At 41.5% G+C, this 25734-nt stretch overlaps 1 protein-coding gene across 2 annotated transcripts in view; it reads right to left on the bottom strand.

The window, feature by feature from the left end:
* myo3b (myosin IIIB) overlaps positions 1-21693 on the bottom strand; it is a 346614-nt gene extending 324921 nt beyond the window's left edge. Inside the window, exons 1-2 of one of the 2 annotated variants that reach the window (XM_064327164.1) lie at positions 21543-21693; positions 20984-21139 (exon numbers count right to left, since the gene is read on the bottom strand). In XM_064327164.1, coding sequence (XP_064183234.1) covers positions 20984-21054 — 71 coding nt within the window. In that variant the 5' untranslated portion in view covers positions 21055-21139; positions 21543-21693. The other variant, XM_064327165.1, reaches the window with a different exon arrangement.
* Positions 21694-25734: the final 4041 nt, after the last annotated feature.

Below are 25734 nucleotides of genomic sequence, written 5' to 3'. Positions count from 1 at the left end.
CTCGAAGTTCAGTTCACACAGATTAAAATGAACGAGTTCACGTTCATAGTTCACAATTTTGGACTAAGTTCACAGTCCCAAAAAATGAACTAGTTCACGTTCATTGCTTCCATTTTTTAAATTCTATTCTATTCTTTTTCAGTAGAACCTCCTCCTACCCATCTACCCCTAGCCCCCAATCATTGCCACTGCCTACTTCCCAAACTAAATGAATTACTGTATACTACTATAGAATCAAGATTACTTTTAAAAGCCAAGAAAAAACAATGTGAGTGTATGTTTTACCACTTAAAAAACAATGTCATATTATGCATAAAGTGAAAAAAGAGGTGCAGTAAAGGTATACTGTATATGCAATGGAAATTTTATTTAAGCTGAATGAACCAAATTCAAAAACATAAAATAGATTCATATGTTTCCAAGCGAGCTGGTACAGGCTCCACCACTGGCTTCATTACAGTTGCTAGCTGAAAGATGTGCTATGATCAATCCTATAGTGGGACTTTTGCCGTTTATTGAAGAGGCAACAGAAATTTTCGGTGCCGTTGAACGTAATCAAATGCTTTCATTTTTATCGTTCGACTGACCAAGTACTGTTAAAAAGCAAACTTTATGGGTTAGTGCTATTGGCTTATAAACCTCATACGGGGATCAGTAAAGGCTAACAACACACTAGCACTTACTTCTTGTTAGTTTTATCACCACTGCTGTGAAGTTGAAAGGTGGACAAACTATGTTTTCTATGAGAAATGTTATATGTCTATGCTGCTTATGGCACCTGACGAGGATTTACGGCAACCGGCATGCCAGCATGGCACGTTCACGTTCATTAGTTGCAAAAGGATACGTTCAGTTCACCGTTCACCAGAAATATGAGCATGTTCAATGAACGCCGCTCTTTTAGCGCTTTCATGCACAACACTGAAATGGTTCATGCATTTGCATCCTCTCGGCTTAATTACTGTAACTTTTTATTGTCAGGTTGCACCAACTCTGCCTTGAAACGTCTCCAACATGTACAGAATGCAGCTGCTAGGGTCCTTACTAGAACTAAGAAATGGGAACATATCAGTCCAGTGCATAAATCACTTCATTGGCTGCCTGTCAAATCTAGAATTGACGATAAGATCATGTTGTTAACATATAAATATTTAAATGGTGTAGCCCCTGACTATCTTAGTGAGTTGCTTATTCCTTACACTCCTCCATGATTACTTTGTTCACAAGATGCTGGTTATGTGAAAATTCCAAGTTTATGGTACAGCCTTCTCTTATAGAACTCCAATCTTTTGGAGCAATCTCCCTGTGTATGTGCATGCTTCAGACACACCCTCTGTCTTTAAGTTTAGGTTTAAAACCTATGCCCTTAGTCCTATATCCTGTTAAATGGCAAAGTATAATCACAGAGCTTATGAAATTAAATGTGGATGTTTAGGTTGGGTAGGTAGCTTAGCCTCAAGTGTCAAGCTGGCCTTTACGGAGCTGACACACTAGCTTAGCTTAGAGTTGTAGTGGCATTGTATACACATACATTTATTCCGTTTTTTGACCATCAAAGCCCGCTCCAGCCTGTTTCCTCGCCCTGAGTCCACGGGATCACTCCAGCCCTGCCCCTTATGTAACATGGTTAATAATGACTGCACTTGCCATTGTACCAGAGGTGTATGTGTGTATCTTGGGTCTAGTGTTCTGTCACTTTAAAATACTTGTGTAGTTGCCTTTAAGGGAATGACGCACGTTACGTTCTTCTCAGTTTAACTTGCCCATGCAAGCGGTAGGTCACGTTTTAACATTGTGCCAATTATTTTAAGAGATTGTTCATATTTGTTCACAATTATATCATTATATCAATGCATATGTACCTAAAGGAGTTTAGATATGGACAAAGGCTTTTGTGCATTTGTAGATTTGTATATCCACTATATCTGTTCTACGAACTGCAGCGAACGGCATGTAGGCTATGTTGCTAGCTAAGTTAGCCACTTACCAGGCCGCGTGTGTGTGTGGTAACATGAGTGTTTCTACATTTTTAGATCACCATTGTTTGTCTATTATCAGGTACATATGTATGCTGTAATTGATATTGTTGGTTATATTGCCCAGTTTAACTTGCCCATGCAAGCGATCACCATTGCTGAAGATACATGTTGAGAACAGTCCAGTGATCGCACTGTTTGTCTATTATCAGAATAAATCAGCTCAACTGGGAATCCTGGTTTGTGGTGCTTTTACACAACATAACGCAAGATCACGCCTGTTACACTGCTCCATGGTCATGCACTGCTTCAGCCCTGTTCCTCCCCTGCCCATGCCTTGACGCAGCCTGGAGCACCAGATCCATCACCTAGCTCATTTAATCTACACTATACTGATCTACATTTGGTCTTCTATTATTCCTGTTAGCTATCACCTCGACTGTAACCTGCTTAACCCATTTTATTTGCTGTGATAGATTCGTTATAGCATTTCTGTTACATTCCACTCTGCTGCTACTTTATACCAGGCTGGTGAGTGGAGGATGGGCTGCCCGTCTATAAGCGGGTTCCTCTCAAGATTTCTCCCCATTGGGAAGTTTTTTATCGCCACCATTTGAGGGTTTTCTCCACACCGGGAGGTTTCTATTTTTACCTGAGGTACTTGCTATTTGGAGGTTCGGGCCTGGTGTTTGCTTTTCTTTCTGTTTGCTCTTTTTGCTCTGTTTCTTGCCTTGCTACACTGTAAAGCATCCTTGCGACAGTTCTCTGTAAAAAGTGCTATACAAATAAAATTGAATTTAAATGGAGCACCAGAGGACATGCAGACAAGTACAGACAACCCAGAGTCTCTGCATGACAACGCATCAGATGGCTGCAGAGACCCGTTAAATTGGGTGTGTGTTGGGGTGTTGGCTGGCACAGCTTTGTAAAGAAATGGACTGACCATGATTTCCAGAACTGGTTCCTGAACCTCTTCAGACAGAGCCTGTTCAAGATACGAACTCTGACGAGCAAAATGTTGGATACTGTATTATAAAGCAGGCTACGGGTTGGACAACTTAATAGAATAGGATATTTGAAAAGACTGTTATGGTTGGATTGTCGATCACCCCAGTCAGAGACAACGCAACAGTATTATGGGATCAGACCGGTACTTTTCAAAGAGAACTTAAAAAAACTGGTAAAAAGGTTGTACCTGATTATGATGAAACGCTGAAGGAGGCAGTAGGCCTCAAGCGCAGTGCAAAGAGTTAAAGGCATCGCTGCGGCAATTGAATTTCAGCTCATGCAGTAGTTCTATTTCAGTCAGGACAATTCACATGTTAAAATGTTTACATGGATATGTAAATACATATTTTTGGTTTGACGGTGAATGGATCTGCTTCTAACCAGGAGTGCTATACATCTCCCCTACTAAACAGTAGGAATACCACGAAACCTCCTGGTATCTAGAAGCAGATCCAAACAATAGGTGTTGCTGCGGTGGTGGAGGCTTAGCAAAATTCTGAGCAGTAGCAGTGAAGCATGCAAAAGCAGTGCATGCAAGCAGCAGCACTGAGAGATCTGATTGTCGATTTAAAAAGGCTGTTTGGATCGGTAAGAAGAGTGTTGCATGTATGCAATTAGATGATTGTGGAAATGCGTGAGCATGCGATTAAATGGGCTGACTAATCGGTCGACTGCGATTTTTGAGTTTCCTGACAGAACTTGCTTTGCACACTCCATGAGTGAAGCTGAAAGGTATACATATACATGAAAGACTGAAGGAAATAAGAACCAGTATTCCCCAGAAGTTTACCAAGACACTCGGAAGTAGCTCTAAGGACCTGGTACAAAGAAAAAAGAGAAGAACAATCAACACAACAACAAGAACAATAAACACTTCAGGATTCAGTATTCAATGGCTGAATATGCCATAACCTTTTCCATAAAAACTTTATTGTAGAAAAGTGACTGTTTATATAAAGGATTTTATATAAGATGTTTAATAATGCTTAAAGTAGAATAACTGGTTTTGTGTAACTTCTTCATACAATTATTTTTTTGGTTTTATTGAAACGCTAGTGGTTTTTATGTAAAGGATTTAATGATTAAATAAGACATAAGTCTTTGTTTTTATGTTGCTGTGTGTGGATCTATGGATGTTTGAGCAGCTGATGAAAACATCGCACTATACGCCGTCAAATCCAGGTTCTTACAGTGGTAAAGAAAGCCTTTGCTGAATTATCAAGGAAGCGTCAGGGATCCACTTAAAGGAGAGAGTGAGAGAATGGCTATTGGGTCAAGTTTCTTATACGCTACATACCTTTGCACCTTTACATTTTAAATTAAATTGTGTTTTGCGAGTAATATAGACTCGGAATGGCAGGCTGACTTAGTAGACCTGTCAAGTTTATGTGAACATAACAACAACATGAAGATTTATTGTCAAAATTCAGCTGGGTTCACAATCTGAAAGATAAAAAATCCAGTGAAGTCAAAAAAGCTTTCAGAGATATTCTCACAGAAGGTCATGTACCTAAGAAACTTTAGACTGACAAAGGTACTGAATTTTTTAATAAGTGATTCCAAAAGCTAATGGAATAATACAACATAACTCATTTTACTGCCGGAAATTATTATAAAGCTTCAGTAGTATAAATATTTAACCACACTCTGAAAATGAAAATGTGGCGTTATTTTATGAGGGTCAACACAAGAAAATATATTGACGTTGTTCAAGATTTGGTTCACTCTTATAACCTCACCAGACACTGTAGTATAAAAATGAAAATCGCGTCGTTCTGGCAGGCCACAAGAGTCAAGCGCTCTGGCTGAATCAGCTGATGGCTCATGTTCAGCTGATGTTCACCTATCACAGTACATTCACATAACAGGGCAGTCTACTTCAACAGCCTCCCTCTACTCATTCGGCTGCTCCTCCTGCATGCAAGCTTGCTGCACGTTGCTTTGTAAATCCCTTCCACCACCCCAGCTCCATCCCTGTGTGTTAAGAATTTGCATTGCTGCTGGATCTGTTCTGTGTGTACCCCTCTAGGGGGGTTTGGCTGCTGGCCTCCCGGCCTTATCCACGCGGGCTGCGTGGTTGGCGGGAGAGCTCCAGAACAGAGCCATACCGCCAAACATAACTGCATTGCCTTTATTTTCAATAAAGATCTTACTTTGATGACAGTGGTCCTGACTGAACGTAAGTAATTTACGAGGTCTAATGGCTGTTTGCTGCCCTCCGTTATCCCCTCTTTCTCAACATCTCACTCCCTCTTGGGCTGTCTCCTGCTCTGTGTGCGATATGTTTTGTTACTCCTTCTCCACCGTTAACGATAACTTTACCTGTGATAAGTGTAGGTTAAATGCTAGGCTGATGGAGAAGATTGCTGAATTTGAAACTCGCATCTGTACCTTACATGAAATTCGAGATAGTGAGAAGTTTATAGATTCGTTCTCGCTTCCGGATGCACCAGTTAGTCTGTCTACAGTTAGCACCCCGGCAGAGCCTTTGCAGCAGGGTGGGTGGATTTCAGTTTGACAACGTAGTCGAAAATTTAAGCCACCAATGTCCTATTCACATTTCAAACAGGTTCACCCCCCTCAGCAACACACCAGCTGTGAAACCTGTTGAAAGAACTCTGGTAATTGGCGACTCTATTTTAAGAATTTAGTGACTCCAGCGACCATAGTACAATGCATTCCCAGGGCTAGAGCAACCGACATTGAGGCAAATTTAAAAGTGCTGGCTAAGACTAAACGTAAGTTTTCTAAAATTGTTATTCATGACGGCGCTAACGATATCCGGTTGAAGCAATCGGAGATCACCAAAGATAATTTTAAATCGGTGTATGAATTGCGAAACAGATGTCTGGGTCAGTTATTTGCTCTGGCCCCATTCCCTCTCGGCGTGGTGATGAAATCTACAGCAGACTGACATCACTAAATCGCTGATTGCCTGTTTGGTGCCCTGCAAATTGTGTTGGCTTTATAAACCACTGAATACTTTCTGGGGGAGGCCTGGTCTTTTGAAAAGAGATGGTATTCACCCCTCGTGGGAGGGCGCCGCTCTTATCTCTAGTAATTTATCGTATAGTCTTAGAAATTCCATTTCCTGACACACCAGAACCAAGGCCAGGCAGCAGACCTCACACAGATTTCTGCTTGTTCCCAAAAACTGCTGCCCAGGTTACATACTATTGAGATAGTATCTGTCCCTTGATCAAAATTAAGCCTTGCAAAGAAGCCCATTAGGGGTGTTTGTATGGCTAATCTACAAAAAATCAGACCTTGTTATTATTCTAATAATGTGGCTGACCAAACTCAGCTAAAAATTGGATTAATTAATATCAGATCACTAGCCCCTAAGGCAACTCAGTCAGTCAGAACCTTTATTTAAATTCTCGGAGGTACAATTGAGGGCCAGGCCCTCATTTTCAATGTAGCCGAGATTACAAACACAATTAAAACTGATCACCAAGTTGAAATCTTATGTGTAACTGAAACTTGGCTTAAAACTGATGAATATATTGCCTTAAATGAATCCACCCCTCCTGGCTACAGCTCACTTTCCCCGTCTGACGGATCGTGCCAGTGGTGTTGCTGTTGTATATAATTCGAATCTTTTTGCTACTTTGAAATCCGGCTTCAAATGTAACTTTTTTGAAGTGCTTGTTCTCAGTTTTGCACATCCGGACAAAAAAGCAGTCCGTTTTATACTTGCAATTGTATACAGGCCACCAGGGCAATACAGTGGTTTTTTGCTTGAGTTTGCTGATTTCCTTTCCAGCCAGGTTGTTAATTCAGATAAAGTAGTAATTGTAGGGGACTTCAGTATTCGCATGGATAGTGAAGGTGATCCTCTCAGGTCAGCATTCTTGTCTATCATTGAATCTATTGGCTTCGATCAACATATACATCAGTCCACACATTCTCATAACCATACTCTTGATCTGGTCTTAACTTATGATACAGAAATAGCAAATATAGCAGTTATGCCTAAAAACCCTATGCTATCAAACCATTAATTTATTGCTTTCCAACTTTCACAAGTCTGTCATGTGTCACCAGATCCTTCATTCTACCTTAGCCGTAAGCTTTCCTCCAGGACTGCAGATGCTTTTATTAATGAGCTCCCAGGCTCATTTGTGCACTGTGGGGATTTTCCTGGCTCCCGCCCAAACGCATACACAAGCATTAGCTCAATTGATCAGCTGACAGACAAAATAAATTATGTACTTTCCAGAACCCTGGATACTATTGCACCTCTTAAGGAGAGGAAAGTCCGCTATAAGAAATTAGCACCCTGGTACAATGACCATACTCGTGCTCTCAAACAAGCTTCACGCCAACTTGAGCGCAAATGGCGTTCTACTAAATTGCAGGTATTCCTCCAGGACTGGAAAGACAGTCTACTAACTTATAAACATGCCCTCTCCACAGCACGTTCCTCATAGTTCTCTATTTTAATAGATGAAAATAGAAACAATCCTAGGCACCTGTTTAACACTGTTGCCAGACTGACTAAGAATCAAGTTGATCCATGTGTCTCAATATCATTTAGTAGCAATGACTTTATGAATTTCTTTGATGACAAAATTATAAATATCAGGGACAAGATTCAAAGTTCTCCTACCACCCCTAATATAGGGTCTGCCCTTCTATCTGCTCAACACATGGAATCAGAATCTTCAGAAGAATCTTCAGAAAGATGGGCGGCCTATCAGAACTCTTTTGCTCCAATAGATCTCATGGTGTTTAATGCCATAGTTAATTCCTCAAAATCTTCTACTTGTCTTCTAGACCCTATCCCTACGAAGCTTTTCGAGGAGCTACTACCAGTGATTGGAACACCAATGTTACATATTGTCAATGCGTCTTTAGCACCTGGACACATACCACAGACTCCTAAACTTGCGGTCATCAAACCCGTTCTTAAGAAGCCAAACTTGGATGTGAATGACCTGTCTAACTACAGGCCTATCTCGAACCTCCTGTTTCTTTCTAAAATACTAGAAAAGGCCATTTCAAAACAACTTGGTTAATTTTTGCACTCCAATCATATATTGGAATTTTTTCAATCTGGTTTTAGACCGTCTCACAGCACTGAAACAGCCCTGGTCAAAGTACTCAATGACCTACTCCTCGCTTCCGACAATGGCTGCATCTCTGTACTTGTGCTTTTAGACTTAAGTGTAGCATTTGACACAGTTGATCACCTCATCCTTCTGGATAGACTTGAAAATCTTGTAGGCCTACGTGGACAGGCACTCTCTTGGTTCAGATCATACATATCAGACCAATATCAATTTGTGCATTTTAATAATGATTCCTCTTATCAATCCAGGGTTAGATATGGAGTACCACAAGGATCTGTGCTTGGGCCTTTGTTCTTCTCTCTTTATATGCTCCCCCTGGGACAAGTTATTCACAAACATGGCATTAATTTCCACTGCTATGCAGATGACACCCAGTTGTATCTATCAGTTACGCCTGATGCAGTTGTCCAGCTGTCAAAGACCAAAGCCTGTCTTATAACCATAAAGGAATGGATGACCCAAAATTTTCTCTTGCTAAACTCCGATAAGACCGAAATAATGGTAGTGGGGCCCAAGTCCCTGAAACTATCTGACTATATGCTTAACATTGATGGAATCTCCATTACTTCAAGTGCTGCAATCAAAGATCTTGGTGTCACCTTTGATCCAGATCTTGCACTTAATATACATATTAAAAACATCTCTAGGGTTGCTTTTTATCATTTGAGAAATATCTAAAAAATTCAGAAAATACTGTCCTTACAAGATGCAGAAAAGATAGTTCATGCTTTTGTTACTTCAAGATTAGATTGATGCAATGCTCTTTTGTCTGGATGTGCAAATTCCTCTCTGAAAGGGCTCCAGCTAATTCAAAATGCAGCAGCTCGTATTCTCACTAGAACAAGGAGATTCGGGCACATCAGTTAAATTCTGAATAGACTACTATAGATACTACTTCTTAGCTTTAAAGCCTTACATGGGCTTGCCCCCTTATACTTAAATGATTTACTTCTTCCTTATATTCCCTCACGAACGCTCCATTCGCAGAGTGCAGGTCTCCTTGTTATTCCTAGAATAGCTAAAAGTACCATAGGCAGTAGACCCTTCTCCTATCGTGCTCCTCTCCTGTGGAACTACTTGCCTTCCCATGTTCGGGGCGCAGACACTATTACCTTATTTAAAGCTAGGCTCAAAACATATCTTTTTAGTCTCTCCTATATTTGAGGGGCAGGAGTGGGTGGCGGGCATAGCTATAGAGTCTCTGGTGAACTGAGTGGTTAGTGCTGTCACTGGATCATCATTGGTAGTGCTGTGTTAGCTGAACCGGTCATGGTCTGGTGATGACTGTCTCAATCCTGCCCTCATGGCTGCATTGGCCCCTGCCTCTGTTTCCCTTAGCTATGCTGCCATAGCCTTATTCTGCCGAGGTTTTCCTTATCGCACGCAGGCAGCTCTGTCTCTTCTGCTCTGCTTGCTAATCTACCATTTGAACCCTCTAACCATTTTTTTTTCCATCTTCCTCGGCTCTGGGCACCTGCCCAGAGCTCTAGCCCATGTTTGCTGAGCACCTCCCCCTGGCCCGGAGCTCCAGCTCTAGACCAGCTAGACCAGCTGGGCACCGCCGCCTCCTGCCACTGTTGATTCAGCTGTAGCACCAAGCCTGTCTGCCTGTCTGACCCTGCCACCCATTGGTGTTCCTGCCCATCTCTCTACATGACCTGAGTCACCTTTGCTTGGACTTAATTAATACTGGATTGGCTGTTTATGTATTACAATTTATCTGTTTTCATGTAAGCCATTTCCATAACAAACCAGTGCCTGCCCGCAGATGGGTTCCCCCTCTGAGTCCGGTTCTGCTCAAGGTTTCTTCCTGTTATCAGTCAGGGAGTTTTTCCTTGCCACTGTTGCCCTAGGCTTACTCTTTGGGGGCCGGTTCTCTGTAAAGCTGCTTTGTGACAAAGCTCCTTTGTTAAAAGCACTATACAAATAAAAATTGATTGATTGATTGATTGATTGGTCTGTGGAAAGGGGAAGAAAATGTATTGATGCAGCTTACAATCTAAAAATTAGGTTTGTCAAAATAAATATGAAAAATAACTGTAATTAGGCATGAGTACTTGTATTTCTTTACGAACAACTAAAGTCTGAACAATGCTGAACTGGAAAAAGGAGCACATTAACCTCAGCAAATACAGCTGTCGGTTTGCAACTGTCTTCTCTGAATTTCTGAAGTTTTCATTAATCAAAACAACCGAAGATATTTGCTTACAAGCAACAAATGGCTGAGCAATCATTTTCCTGACAAACCTGTCCGGTTTTTCTTTGTGTATATGATACACAGATACACTATTGAGGCATGCTTGTGTCATGGCACTGCGAAGGCATGTTTTCATAGTCTCAGAAGACTACTGAAATCTCTCTCTGCCTCAGCAGAGGACACAGGATCATGGAGCAATCTGACAAGTATTTGATCAAAGAGGCCATGGATTTCTGGACACATCACCTGAAGAATGCTTGCAGCTTCACTGTTGGACTGAATATTGTACTTAGATTTGAATGTTGCTAACTGTATTTATGGTACAGATGCACTACAATACCTGCCACTCCAGTTGAAAGAACTCTAGTTTTCCAAATTCCTTATGAACCCCTTCCTGCTCAAATTGCAAGGTAGCAGGCGAAACATGAAAAAAAAAAACACTGAAATGTTGCTGTAATTCCTTTACTACTTCAATGCAGTTTGGTAATCAAAAACACATTTTTACAAATGATCTCGTCAAATAAGACCTTATAATGTTCCCTGTGCATGGGTTAGCGTCACCGAAGTTGAAAATTTGTGCATCGCTAGCTATATCATGGGCTAGCACGACCCCTTCTATTGTTAGTCATCTAAGGTTGGCTTGTGTTGAGCATGGCAGACATTTTCATATGAGTATCAATAAAGGCTGGTAATGTCAATATTAACCACACCCTCTCACAAACCAGACTTCCTACAGGGTCAGTCCATCAGACTGAGACAGCCGCACTGTTACGTGCCCATCAATTAATTCCATCTGATCACAGATATTTTCAAAATATAATTCCAAAACACTGTAAATGTTTTTGTCGGTTTTGTGACTTAAAAAAAATCCTTTTTAAAAACAAATGGCTATAATTAAACTGAATTCCATCAAGCCACTGCTGTTCAGCATTTAGGCTGGTTTAAAGTCCAGCGATGGAGTGTCGCTGAACTGAAATTGCTGAATGTTCATGAATATTCTATTGTAGCGAGACATGACTGTGGCTGTCGTGAGCAGAAAGTATAAACGCACTCCAGTGACATTACAGCGACAGCAGACACTCGGAGGACAAGGGAGGAACAAGGAACTAATACATTGCATGTCTGTTGCTCCTCAAAAGGAGAAAAGCAAACATGGAGTACATATTTCAGGGATGTAGCCTAAATGGCGTCCAAGGCAGCACTTGTTGGAGGAGTACTGTCTAGTCAGAGAAATGCTCAAGGTTCAAGGATGTGGAGTAGTCCGCTTGCTACACCAGAATGCCACAAAACTTATTTGATCACTAGTTGTACCAAGTGTCTGCAGCACAGGCTAGCACATAAGCCAATATGGCCCGCAGAAAGAACCTTAACCCTATACGGTAATGTAGGCAAGAATTTAATAGGCTTGTTATTATTATTATGAATAATGGATTGTTATTCATAATAATAATTGTAAATTGTGTTAATTTATAATGGTATTCATTCACATGCTTGTAGGAAAGTTATCCAACCAGATAGTCGGATAACTCATTAGCCCAACAAGACGTTCATTCAAGACAGAGTAGCTAACGTTACTTTGCAAAGAACTGTTTAATCGGCGGCAATCTTTAACCAGGCAGATCCCCCCACCGCCTACCCATAACGGGTCATATAAAAATAGAATCAGGATCAGAATCAGGTTTTATTGCCAAGTAGGTTTTCACATACAAGGAATTTGTTTTGGTCTGGTGATGCATAACAGTGAACATAAAATAAAATAAATAAAATGAAATAAAATAAACATAGTGCAATAACATAAACATAGTGCAAACAGTAAACAGTAAACAATAACCAATAGTGCAAGAGGACAAAGTGTTAAAATAAGTGTTAAAATATTAACTAGAGTGCACTTAAGGAGATGAACGTTGGATTAAAAAAAGCTTTTCCAAGTCCTATATGCCTCCCTGTATCTGAGTGTTATCCTATGTCAGCTAATTCGACTTTTTCATTATGTAGTTTAAATATATAAAAATAATGAATATGCATGCTGTTAATGTATACAATGTTAATCTTCGATGTTGAAATCTGTAATCATTTTGAGAATTGTTTTGCAAAATATCTAATGGGATAGGATGCATGCATCAAAATAAAGAAATATATCCAAGCAAAATAAAGTGGTTCCTCAATAAACTAAAATCAAACTACCGTAAATCAAATCAAATATTGTATGCTAGTACTTTGTTTAAAATTAAGGTAGCGTGTGAAGCACAGCAGTAAAAAACTGTTTGTCGGCATCATCTTCACCGGTTCAGACTTGCTGTAATTATTGGTGCACAGCCATGTTAATTCTTTCATGTAGCCACGAGGGGGCACTATTTACATGTACAACAGCTCTTGAGAAATTGGCCCCAAAACAGTACAGCACCCTATTGTTATGGGCAGGGTGCATAATAACAATACAGAATTCAAAATAGGAGCCAATAAAATTCAAAATGTTCAATAAATCAATGTATTCTTCATGTCACGTATGAGGGTGCAAGTGTATGTGTGAGTGTAAGCGTGTCTTAGTCATTCTTCAGTTACTGGCTGGTACCAGCAAACAAATCTTGCTGATTGGCCATTCAAGAAAGTTTTTTGTCTGAAGCTTTACACTCCTCACTAACCCTCTTGTGTCAGATTTAGTTGGAGAAATCTTGCCATGATCCATGATCCTTGTGGGGCACTTGCGTCTGCCACCAACACATTGTCCCCTTGCACAAAGTTCCTCCGGATTCTGTTCCATTTTTGTCGTTCTTGCATGAGGGGGAGATAGTCCATCACTCAGCTTATCCAAAATAAATCAGATTGCATCCATCGGGGTCTTGCGTATACATCATCTTTCTTGAAAATCCCAGGCGGAAGGATAGGTTGAACTTTCAGTAACAATAGGTGGTTTGGTGTTAACCCCTTTGTGCACATCTGCCCAATCTTTGCTAATTTAAAGCTTTTTAAACTCCAGATGTGAGCATCACAGAGACTTGAAAAATGGCTTAAATGAAGCAGGAAATTTGTACCATTTACAATACTAACTTACTATAACTTATGTAAGTATTACTTAGATTTGTTTATATTCATAGTTTAGGAAGAAATAAAGTGCCACAAATGCAATTGTCTAGGCAAAAAAATCTAAATGAATTTTCTCTGTTTTAGTTTGCAATGAAATACTGAGCGATCCCATATATAAAACAGGTTAAATTACACATGTTCTGGATCAAAAACTCCTTGACCACAAGTGTGTAAAATCTACGGTAAGGGTGGACATGCAGATCAACTAAAGATCTATGAAGGAAAAAGTAAGCAGTGTACCCAGTGTCTCCAAATATATTGGGTGGATGGGGTGATGGGATGACATTAAAACAATATTCAACTGTCCACCACGTTTTGGCAATGTTCCAGTTCAGGTCACATCCGGTGCACTAACAAACACAAACACTAATTAGCTACCAACAAACGCTTACGTCACAGTGCAAAATATCCTCATTATAAAGTACCACTAACCTATTTAAAGACACTCAATTTCAAAAATAGTGTATATAACCAAAATATTTTCTGCAGTGACTTACTTTGGACGATGAAATCTTATTTGTGTTCAGTACAGAGACAGAGACAGAATCAATGCTGTCGTTCCCCTGTTCTGACTTACCATACTCCAGAAAGCAGTATATCAACTAGGTCTATTAGCAAACATATGCCTTAGCCATGCTCAGAAGTTCTCTGGAGTAATAATATTTTCCAAGAAATTACAAAAGTCATCGATAAAGTTTCGCCAGGTGCAGTGTCTTTTACTGCTACCACAGTCTGAATGTGTAATGCAGCGCTAATGAGACAAAACTTTCGGTTACGCTGAGCAATTCCAAGAGTAAAATCAGACATATTATACATTGTTAGAAAGATTATTCTGTCACCTATTAGATAGATGAATTGCCGATCAAGCCAGATTGTATTACAAAGGGTTACAACACCGTAAACAACATGTGTGGTATTACGCACAGCTATTTTGGATGGTACCCAGGCATCACAAATGAGCGTATATTTCACAAACGGAATGTCCAAGACAATGTATGACCACTCAGTCTCGAAAGGGACATCTCTACGCATAAAACCAATGGTAAGGTTGTGTATTTATTCCATATTTAGTCGCAGATATTGACAGTAGAATGGCATGGTATAATTTTTGAAAAATTCCTCGTTTATTTCACTGTTCAGTGAGCAGCGTTTTCCACAGCTGTACTGGCTATTGTTGGCTTCAACTTGCTGCTACGACGGAATACAAATTTTTGGTGGTAAAAGAATGTTTTTATGTATGCCTAGATAGACACTATTGTCTAGTGTGGGGGGTGTAGTTACAAATGAGGCTGCAGGGAGAGGGTTGCTTGGTAAATGGACGACCAGCGTGACAATGGTGGCACTTAGAAACTCCATCTTCAGTATAGTTGTCCTGAAACATCCACTAATAAAGCTAGAACACAGAGTTTGTGTTTTCAGCTGATAATTTGGTTGCAGGAGTGCAGAATTTCTGAATTGAGAAATCTAGGCATGCCGGCGTGCCGACCGCTCGGGGCATTGCGCAAAGTGGTTTAACTTAATAACTGGTTGCACCACCTTTAGCAGCAATGACTGCAACCAAATGCTTCCTATAGTTTGATGTATATCGGTCTTTCACATTACTGTGGAGGAATTTTAGCCCACTCTTCTTTGCAGAACTGCTTAATTCAGACAAACAGGCTGGGTTTTGAGCGTGAACTCCTCGTTGCAGGTCCTGCCACTGCATCTCAATTGGGTTTAAGTTAGGACTTTCACAAGGCTGCTCCAAAACTTAAATTTTTCTTTTTTTTTCACATTCAGATGTGGACTTGCTTTTCTGTTTGATTTGGATCCTTTTCTTGCTGCATAAACCCAATTATGCTCCAGCTTCAGCTCATGGACAGATGACTGTACATTTTCCTGAAGAATTTTCTTGTACAGAGCAGAATTCATGGTTCCTTCAATAATGGTAAGTTGTCCAGGTCCTGAGGCAGCAAAGCATCCCCACACCATCACACTACCACTACCACGTTTGATGTTTCTGATTGTGAAATGCTGTAATTGCTATATGCAAGAGATTAATAGCACATGCATCATCCAAAAAGTGCCAGTTTTGGCTCATCTTATCCCAAAAGGTTTGTGGATCACCCAGGTGCTATTTGCAGATGTGAGACAAGCATTGATATTTATTTTGGTTTGCAGTGGTTTCCACCGTACTACTCACCCCTGAATCTCATGTTTGTCCAGACTCTTTCTTATTGTGGAGTCATGAACACTGACCTTAGCTGAGGCTAGAGAGGCCTGCAGTTCTTTGGATGTTTTTCTGGGATCTTTTGTGACTTTCTGGATGTGTTTCACTGCATGCTTGGATTTTGACAGGCTGGCCACTCCAGGGAAGATTCACAACTGTTCAAACTGTTCTCCATTTGGAGAGAAGGATTCTCACTTTGGTTCAGTGGAGTCCCAGAGCCTTAGAAATGGCTTTGTAACCATTTCCAGACTGATATATTTCAGACACTTAATTTAATTTAAATTCTAATTTCTTATAGAATTTCCTTTGATCATGGTATAGTGTGCTTCTGTAAACTTTGTAGTGACTACTTCAATCTATAAATTTCAATATGAGTGAGGTTTAAATTCAACAGGGCTGGTTGCAGTCAAGCCTGGCTGTGTTCAAACAATCTAATTATGAATTCAATTTGGTTAATTTGTTCATTGAGTAGCTAATGGGACAATTGTTTGCATATGATTTTCATAGTAAACTTGGAAAACTATGTAGTGAGGTTTGATCAGGTTCATCGAGCTCAACAAACATCTGAGTTCAGTATGTCAGCCCAACTCAGTGAAATAACAGACACGACAGTGCTCTGAATATAAATACACTTATTGGTTATAATAATTCATATGTGGATAGACTAATTGAAAACAAATGATTTGCATAATAGGAAGAATAATATTTTATGATTCTAATAAAAGGAAATTATAATTCTGCGATGGCTAAACAGAGGTTAACAGGACTACCATTTAACACAGGTTAATTTGTGTTATGGGTTAGTGGCACGCTACTTTGTTACGTAATTAATTCATCTAATCAATCTCATAAAATAAAGTTTTAACAACGTAAAACAACAAGGTCAGGGAATTTGCCATTCCCGACCAACATACACACAACAAACAACTAAGAATGGTCCAATAACATGAAAATATACCCATTCAAATTTTCCTGTAATTTTGGCTATTTATAGGCTCAAAATTAAATAATTATTTTAATAACAAAACACAATCAGATCATAAAATCATAAAATCATAAAAATTACATTTTATTCCATTTTGGCTGAGCTAGTAGAGAGTTTCCTGATGGCCCAGACAGTCCACCAGTGTCCTGAAAGTCTTCTGTCAATTTTTCATGATGATAAATCACTACAAATAAATTAATATAAATAATTAAGTAATAAAGATGGCAAATGTTGTTAAATTAAGATGGTATGATGCTGATTTGATTCCACCATTTTATTATTTTGACTACATCCTTATTTTGATATTGCGAGTAGCAACTTGTGGGAAAGCTAGCTGATGAGTTTGATAGCTAACTAGCTTGCTGAATATAATACTTGTTTAGTTATCTAGTTAACCAATCAATCAAATTTAATCAATCAAATTTTATTTGTATAGCGTATTTTACAGCAGTTGTCACAATACACTTTACAGACAACCCTGGCCTAAACCCCCACAGGAGCAAGCCTAAGGCAACAGTGGCAAGGAAAAACTCCCTGTGGCAGATGGGAAGAAACCTTGGAAGGAACCAGGCTCAAGGGGGAAACCCATCCTCCTCTGGTCGGCTCAGGGCATGACCAGCATGTCAGCCAGTTTTATAAGACCATAACTTGTGATTGTAATTCAAAGGCTTGCTAGCCAGCTCAACAGCTAGCTTCTCCAAAAGCAGCTAATGTAATGATTCAGTCAAGTGTGGCTGAATACTGCTATAAAAATATCAAATGCTTTATTATTTTAACCCCTTCATGCAAGCCCCCCAAGTGGTCTGTACGCTGGCTTGCCTAGATTGCACAACTCATACATTCATTGCTCCTGCAGCCAAACTATTAGTTAAAAGTAGACGATACACGACAACTATGCTGAATACAGAGTTTCGCAGCACCACCATTGTCGCTCTGGTCATTCACTTAACAAGCACCCCCTCCCTGCAGTCTCATCTGCAACTATACCACTCACCCATGAAACACTGGACAATAGTATCTATCTGGGCATTCATGAAAATATTCTTTCACCACTAAAAAAAATTGCATTCCACCATAGCAACAAGATAAACCCAAAAATAGCCCTAAGATATGCCAATACAGCAGTGAAAATGCTGCTCACTAAATAACAAAATAAATAAAACAATTTTTAAAATACATGTATACCATGTCATTCTACTGTCAATATATGGGACTAAACATGGAATAAATATATAATTGTACATTGGTTTTACATGTAGAGATGTCCATTTCAAGTCTGAGTAGTCATGTATACGTCTTGGACAATCTGTTTGTGAAATACACTCAATTGTGATGAGTGGGTACTTTTCAAAATAGCTGCGTAATACCACACATTGTTTGTCGCCCATTTTTTGTACAATCTGACTTGACTGACAATTAATTTATTTAATAGGTGACAGTATAAGCTTTATAATGATGAATAACATGTCTAATTTAACTTTTGGAATAGCATTTTATAGCCAAGCATAACTGAAAGTTGTGAATCATGATCGCCGCCTTACACATTCTGTCACGGGCAAGGGGTTTAGGACCCAGGCGAGTGGGGAAAAAAACATGAAACTCAAAAATGTAGATACAAAAGACTTTACTAACAAAAACAGAACAAACAAAGAGCCACGATGGGCAAAAATACAAACTCCAAAAATATCTAAGCTAAAACGGAAAACAAGAGGAACTCAAAACACAAGCAGGGCAGAAAACAGGCAGGCAGAGTACACGGGTAATACATACGGTAAGGAACTAACACAAGTTGGAAACAAACACAAGGAACCAGCACCCAAGTCAACGGGACAAAGAACTTAAATAGACAGGGGGTAACAAGACACAGGCGAACTCAAAAAACAATCAAACCAGAGGGAAGGAAAAACGAGAGGCAGGTGGGGATGATTAAATAACGAGACAATAATAAAATAATTGAAAGCAATAGTACAATTAACGGGAACAAGCAGGACACAAAACAGAAGTGCCGCCATCTGGCGGCCCAACAAGGAAAGACAGAGACGGAAACACAGAACCATGACACATTCTCTCTGTGGTAGCAGTAAAAGACACTGCACCCAGCAAAACATTATTGATGATTTTTGTCATTTCTTGGAAAATATTATTATTATTGAGGACTTCTGAGCATTGCTAAACCATATATTTGCTGATAGACCTAGCTGATATAGTTTTCTGGGGTAAGTCAGAAGAGGAGAACGACAGCATTGATTCTCTGTCTCTGTATCTACTGAACACAGATAGGATTTCATCACTGGTATGTAAGTATTACTGCTCAACATATTTTGGTTATATATGTTATTTTTTTAATTGAGTGTCTTAGGTTAGTAGTATTTTATAATGAGGATATTTCACATTGTAACATAAGTGTTCGTTGGTGATTTTTAGGGTTTATATTTCACGCACCGGATATGACGTGAAAGCTGGAACATCGCCAAAACGTGACGGACGACTGAATATTGTTTTAATGTCATCCCATCCCCATACAAGAAAACATTACATACTGTAGAATACAGAAAAGCATACGAGAGTTAATGATTACACACTTAAGGTAATGTACCGCATTGTGTGACAATGTTTTGCATTATATTTAATCTGATATCAATGTTTCATTTTAAACCTTCATAAGGGGCTCATTTATATGCTTTAGAATAGACAAAAAGCATTTTATTTATTTTTGGAGAGATTTTGGATATGTTTCTGGACCCCTAGATATTTTAGACCACTGTACTGACGGAAAGCTTGTAATTCCCAATTGAAAATGATGCAACAGTGAGTTTCTTGAGTCAAAACTGTTGATTTGTATTGAAATACGTGATATGTTGTGATTTACAACAATGCATAATTTAGACATTTTGGATAGATTTGGAGACACTGGGTACACTGCTTAGTTTTTGCTTCATAGTAGTTCTACATATCCACCCTTAGATTTTATGAACTTGTGGTCAAGGAGTTTTTGATCCTGGACATGCATAGTTTAACCTGTGTATATATGGGATCTCTCAGTATTGAGTTGCAAACTAAAAAAGAGCAAATTAATTTTTGCTTTTTTGCCTGAACAATTGCCTTGTGCTTTTATTTCTTCCTAAATTATGAATATAAACTAATCCAATTTAGTATTGTAGATGGTACAAATATCTTTCTTCATTTAAGCCATTTTTCAAGTCTCTGTGATATTCACATCTGTAGTTATAAAGCTTTAAATAGGGTGCCCCTAAATGGGCAGGGATTGGCCAGATTTGGCATGTGTGCACAGGGGTTAATACATTTCATCTTAGTTCTGGTCAACAAAGGTGGGTTTTTATTTAGTTACTGTTTTCTTTTCATCATTGAAAAATATCATTGATGAACTCATCATAGTTTTAATCAACAGAATTAAGTGCAAATTGAGTCACATTAGATGTGGATTTCACGCATTGTCTTGTTCATATAGGTTCTGGATTGTAATCCATACAATCACAGATGTTGTAGACGTGTTAGTATGGTACTTTTGAAACATGTCTCAATACGCAGCAGCATACTAAAATTGGAGGTACACGGCAGTTTACCCTAGGGATTTATAAGGATTTTTATTACGATATACTCTCTATGTAGTTGTTGATGCACTGTTCTTGCTGACACAGTCTGATCACGTCCTGCACTGATTTTCTCAGTCACCTGAAGAGGAATTGACACTGAATTTTAGGTGCTATTGTCATCATGTGGCCAGTGTAGGTAAAGTGGTGAAAATAAACTGCAAAAAATAATTGTAGTAATAAAAAGGAATCATAATAAAAACAATAGGATTCCAGAAACAGCGATGCTTGGACACCCTAATAAACCTCTGTTCTCTCACTCCCCTCTCAGCTCCTGCTTATACATGCTTCTTGTCTCCTGTGCACTTACTCAGAGGCACAGTGACATGAGAAACAGATAATGAGAAAGTTCAATCCTGCCACCTACTGGTTATGAAAGGCACACAAATGAACCTGGCAGAGCACAGTTCACATAGACCACATGCTTGGAAAGCTTAACACTCTTCTTGCTCTGTATCTACAGACTACTCAGTAGGTCTTGGGGGGGGGGGGTGGGCAGAGGAGTTAACTCCTTGAGCCTATAGCCTGAATGTTTTCCCCAGACCTATGATACAATAAGCTAACTTAATTAATGTGCCATCATGCAAACATCAATATGCAAACATAGCTTTTTTGCCAAATAGGTTAGCATACTGTGTTTATGGGAGAGAAAATTTTTGCATTTAAATCTTAACCTGCTCTTAAGTGAAAACATACATGTAGTACAGTCCTAGAAGTGTTGCTAATCCCTTGCAATGTGGATTACACATCCACCGCATGACACATTCCTTTCACAATTACTTTGACCTTTTAAAGTGCTGTTCCCTGAATAGTACTGGATACTGAGTGACACACATACTTTGTCTTGATCCTGTTCCCCATTTCTTGCTGCTCACGGATGAGGGCAGCCAGCTGTTGCCGTAGAGCCATATCTTTCCCGTGTGCCTGCTTGATAAAGGGGTGCTCCAGCAGGTGGATCACTGATGGCCGTGTCTCAAAATCTTTGATCAAACACCTGTAGGGAGAGACTGAATGAGATACACTGCACAACAATTAACTGTATACAATAACACATAAAAAGGTTTTTGCTGTTTATATAGCTTGATGTTAGTTGGACTGCTGGCTCTGACTGTATGATGTACCTCTCTTAGGATTCAAAAATCATACCCTCTGTTCATCAGTTACAACATCAATAAAAACATTAAAAATCACAGATTGGAGTTTGAATAAATTGCCTCAAAATGCAAACATCAGCTACATCACTTTATTGTGACCTCAGAATCTCAACAGGAAAGGCAGAAACCATGATACAGACTTCTGAAATGGATCACGTCATCAGCTTCAACAACTGAATTTCTCGAAGCAACGGGAGGCTAGTCCGCTCAAATCCCAACACAACCTCCTGGTTCAGGGCTCACCTGCCAATGTTACAGCTGTCTTCATGGAGCTCCAGGTCTGGCTAGCAGTGCGATCTGACCTCTCTCTCCACTCTAACAAAGACTGCTGGGCTCCCATCTTCACCTCAATGACATCACCATAACAACCAGCCTTTCATTGTAAACAGCCAAGACTTGTGCTCTTTGACCACTAACTGCTTTCCATTTGGTTAGATAAGGGGCAGGGACCTTGGGCCACATGCCACGCTCCATGATGCTGATTGTTTGTGTGTGTCTGTGTGTATAGTGTGTGTGTGTGCGTGTGTGTGTATACTGACCTACAGTGAGCTCTGTAATGTTTGGGACAAAGATGGTTTTTTTTCTTGATTTAGCTCTGTACTTCAGAATTTAAATAACAATATAATTAAACTGTAAGCAAAAAATACAGGTGTAGTTAAAGTGCACATTCACAGCTTGTATTTAAGGGTATCTTTATACATTTTGCTTTTCCCATGCAGAAACTACCACATATTTTTATACTCCCCCCTTTCAGGACACCATAATGCTTGGGGAAAATGGCTTCATGGGTGTTTCTTATTATTCAGGTGTGTTCAATTGCTTCCTTAGGGATGGTATAAGAGCTTTCAGTATCTAGTTTTGATTCTGGCCTTTTGATTGCCTTTGGAGTTTCTTTTTTACATTTGTGAACATGAAGAGCAGAGTTCTGCAAATGAAAATAAAGGAAGCCATCATAAGGCTGAGAAATAAGAAAAAGAAACAGTCAGGAGACATAGACCAATTCTTAGGCTTACTAAAATCAAATGTTTGGAACATCATTAAGGAAAAAGAGCACTGGTGAGCTACGTAATCTGGCAGGCTAAGTGAGACCTCCATAGTTGCTGACAATTACTATAATCACTATAATGAAGAAGCACCTACCCACAGAAGACTTCACAAGTAAACTAAAAACTACAGAGGCTACACTGCAAGATGCAAACCATTAGTTAGCCACAACAACAGGATGGCCAGGATAGAGTTTGCTAAGGAGTAAATAAAAGAGCCTGCAGGGGTCTGGAAAAAGGTTGTGTATCCAGATGAGATCAAGATTCACTTGCATCAGAGTGATGGCAAGCTCAAAGTCTGAAGGCCAAAATTAAGTGCCTGTGGAGTTTTGCAGAGAAAAACGACTGACTTGGGTTTCAAGTATGCAAAAATCACTTTAATTGAGCAGATCGCTCTGGCAAACATGCACTCAGACTGCCACGTCAGGAAGCTCTGAACTCCCTCGCTAAACCCCCGGCTTATCTCTCCCTCACGGCTGACGCGTCACCTGTCAGGTGAGTCTGGGAACGTGGGCGTGTTGCCACAGGGGATTCTGCCTCTCTCTGCCCCCAGTGCTCACTACACAAGCCCCCCCAGAATTTACTGTGGCAGCAAAACCGCCTAGGGGTCTGGATGACACGGCCAAACCTCCCCAGTTTCTTGCCCGCCGCCTCGGACGGATTAGGACCCATACCAGAGTCAGGTTTAGGGCTGTTACCAGGGTCAGGATTTAAGCCAGGGGTAGGATTTCTCGACCCGAGAGCGGGAGGTCGACCTCTGCGCGGAGGACAAGCGACTTCTACCGGCGAATCTAAATCTACGTGCGCCGGTTTTAAGCGGTCTACGGTAATGCGGTCAGACCTACCACCGATATCCAAAACAAAAAATTTTTCCCCGGACTCTAATACTCGAAACGGTCCCTCGTAAGGAGGCTGCAACGGGCCGCGATACTTATCTTGTCGCACAAACACAAAGCGCGCCTCACCCAAACCTGGATGAACGTGGGAGCGTGGCAAACCGTGATGCGTCGTAGGCACCGGGGCGAACGATTTCAGACCGTCCCTCAGAACCGGGAGTTGGCGCGTAGCTGACCAAGGCACCGAACAGCTAGGTAAAAACTCCCCTGGTACGTGCAACGGTTGCCCGTAAACTAGCTCCGCAGATGATGCTCCTAAATCAGTCCTAAGACCCAGTAAGACCCACGGGAGCGTATCAACCCAAGCGTCCCCCTGCAGCGCAGCGCGGAGGGACACCTTTAACGAACGGTGGAAGCGCTCGCACATCCCGTTAGCCTGAGGGTGATACGCCGTAGTCCAATGCAGCGTCACCCCCAACTGCCGAGCTATCGCCGCCCACAACTCGGACGTGAACTGAGCCCCACGGTCAGAGGATAAATCGGCCGGAACCCCGAAACGCGAGACCCACGCATTAATAAACGCCCGAGCCACCTCAGCAGTGGTGGTGGACGTCAGCGGTATCACCTCCGGCCAACGCGTGGTCCTATCTACAACTGTTAAAAGGTGTGTGTAACCCCGCGACGGAGGCAACGGCCCCACTAGATCCACGTTAACGTGGTCAAACCGCCTTTCAGGGACGGCGAACGGCGCTAAAGGAGCCTTGGTGTGTTTGTGAACTTTAGCCCGTTGACACGCCAAGCAAGCATTCACCCAGTCACGGACATCCTTTTTCAGGCCATGCCACACAAACCTTTCAGACAATAGCTTCTGTGACGCCTTGCGGCCCGGATGGGATAGGTTGTGTAAAACCTGGAAAATACGCCGCTGCCAAACCACGGGCACCACTGGTCTGGCGACCCCGGTGGACACATCACAAAGGAGGGGAGTGGCTGAAGGACCAAAGCTTACCTCCTGCAGCTGCAGACCTGTAGTCGCTGTGCGTAATGCCTGCACTTCTGGATCAGACGCCTGGTCAGCAGCCATCTGCGCGTAATCCACCCCTAAATTGACCGCGTCCACTATGGACCGCGAAAGACAGTCAGCCACCACGTTGTCCTTACCTGCAACATGCTGGATGTCCGTGGTGAACTCGGAGACGAATGCCAACTGCCTTTGCTGACGGGCGGACCACGGCTCCGAAACCTTAGCCATAGCTAGAGCTAAAGGTTTGTGGTCTACGAAGGCCGTGAACGTGCGGCCCTCGAGCAGGAACCGGAAATGACGCACAGCTAAATAAAGAGCAAGGAGCTCGCGATCGAACGCGCTGTAATTGCGCTCAGCAGGACGGAGCTGGCGGCTAAAAAAGCAAGCGGCTGCCAAACCCCATTTATTAGCTGTTCATGCACCCGCCAACCGCAACATCTGACGCATCCGTAGTCACAGAAACCGGCGCGTCCGGCCAAGGGTGCGTAAGGAGAGTAGCATTCGCTAATGCCTCTTTAGTTTTAAAAAAAGCATGCGACATTTCGACCGACCAACTTACCAGTTGCTTCGCTGCGGCCCCTCTAAGGGCAGCGTACAAGGGCAGCATTAGCTGAGCGGCTCTGGGAAGGAAGCGATGGTAAAAATTTACCATGCCCAAAAACTCCTGCAAAGCCCGAACTGTAACCGGTCGCGGAAAATTTTGAATAGCCTCGACCTTGGAAGGTAGGGGCACCGCACCTTCCCTGGTGACGCGGTGGCCGAGGAAATCCACCACGGGAACCCCAAATTGACATTTGGCCAGGTTAATAATTAACCCGTGTTCGCTGAGGCGCGCAAAAAGGGCCCGGAGATGGGCCTGGTGCTCATCGCTGGAGGCACTGGCTACCAGGATGTCGTCTAAATAAACGAAAAGAAAAGGCATATCCCGCAAAACCCTATCCATTAAGCGCTGAAAAGTTTGGGCCGCGTTTTTTAAACCAAAAGGCATGCGTAAAAACTCAAATAGCCCAAACGGGGTTATTACCGCGGTTTTAGCGATATCCTGCGGCTGAACCGGAACCTGGTGATAACCCCTGACTAAATCAATTTTCGAAAACAAAACCTTCCCAGCTAATCGAGCCGAGAAATCCTGTATGTACGGTATAGGGTAGCGGTCAGGGGTCGTGGCGTCATTCAGTCGTCGATAGTCCCCGCACGGTCGCCACCCCCCCCCTGTCTTCGGAACCAAGTGGAGGGGTGAGGCCCAAGGACTGCTGGACCTCCGCACAATCCCCAAGCGTTCCATGGAGTCAAACTCCGTTTTAGCCACAGCCAGCTTCTGCGGGTCCAACCGCCTTGCCCGGGCGTGGACAGGCGGACCCGTAGTGGCGATATAATGCTCCACTCCATGCTTGACGGCTGCCGAAGAGAACGTGGGCGTGGTGAGGTCCGGGAATTCCCTCAGGAGGCGCTGGAACACATCCGCAGATGACAGGGCGCTAGACAGCTTGGACGTCCCGGTGCCGCTGGAAGAACCCGGAAGCGTTGCGAAC

The sequence above is a fragment of the Anguilla rostrata genome, chromosome 3 (genome assembly GCF_018555375.3).
Source record: "Anguilla rostrata isolate EN2019 chromosome 3, ASM1855537v3, whole genome shotgun sequence".
Classification (NCBI taxonomy): Eukaryota; Metazoa; Chordata; class Actinopteri; order Anguilliformes; family Anguillidae; genus Anguilla; species Anguilla rostrata.
The sequence above is the reverse complement of the archived record's forward strand: the minus strand, read 5'-3'. Positions and strand labels throughout refer to the sequence as shown.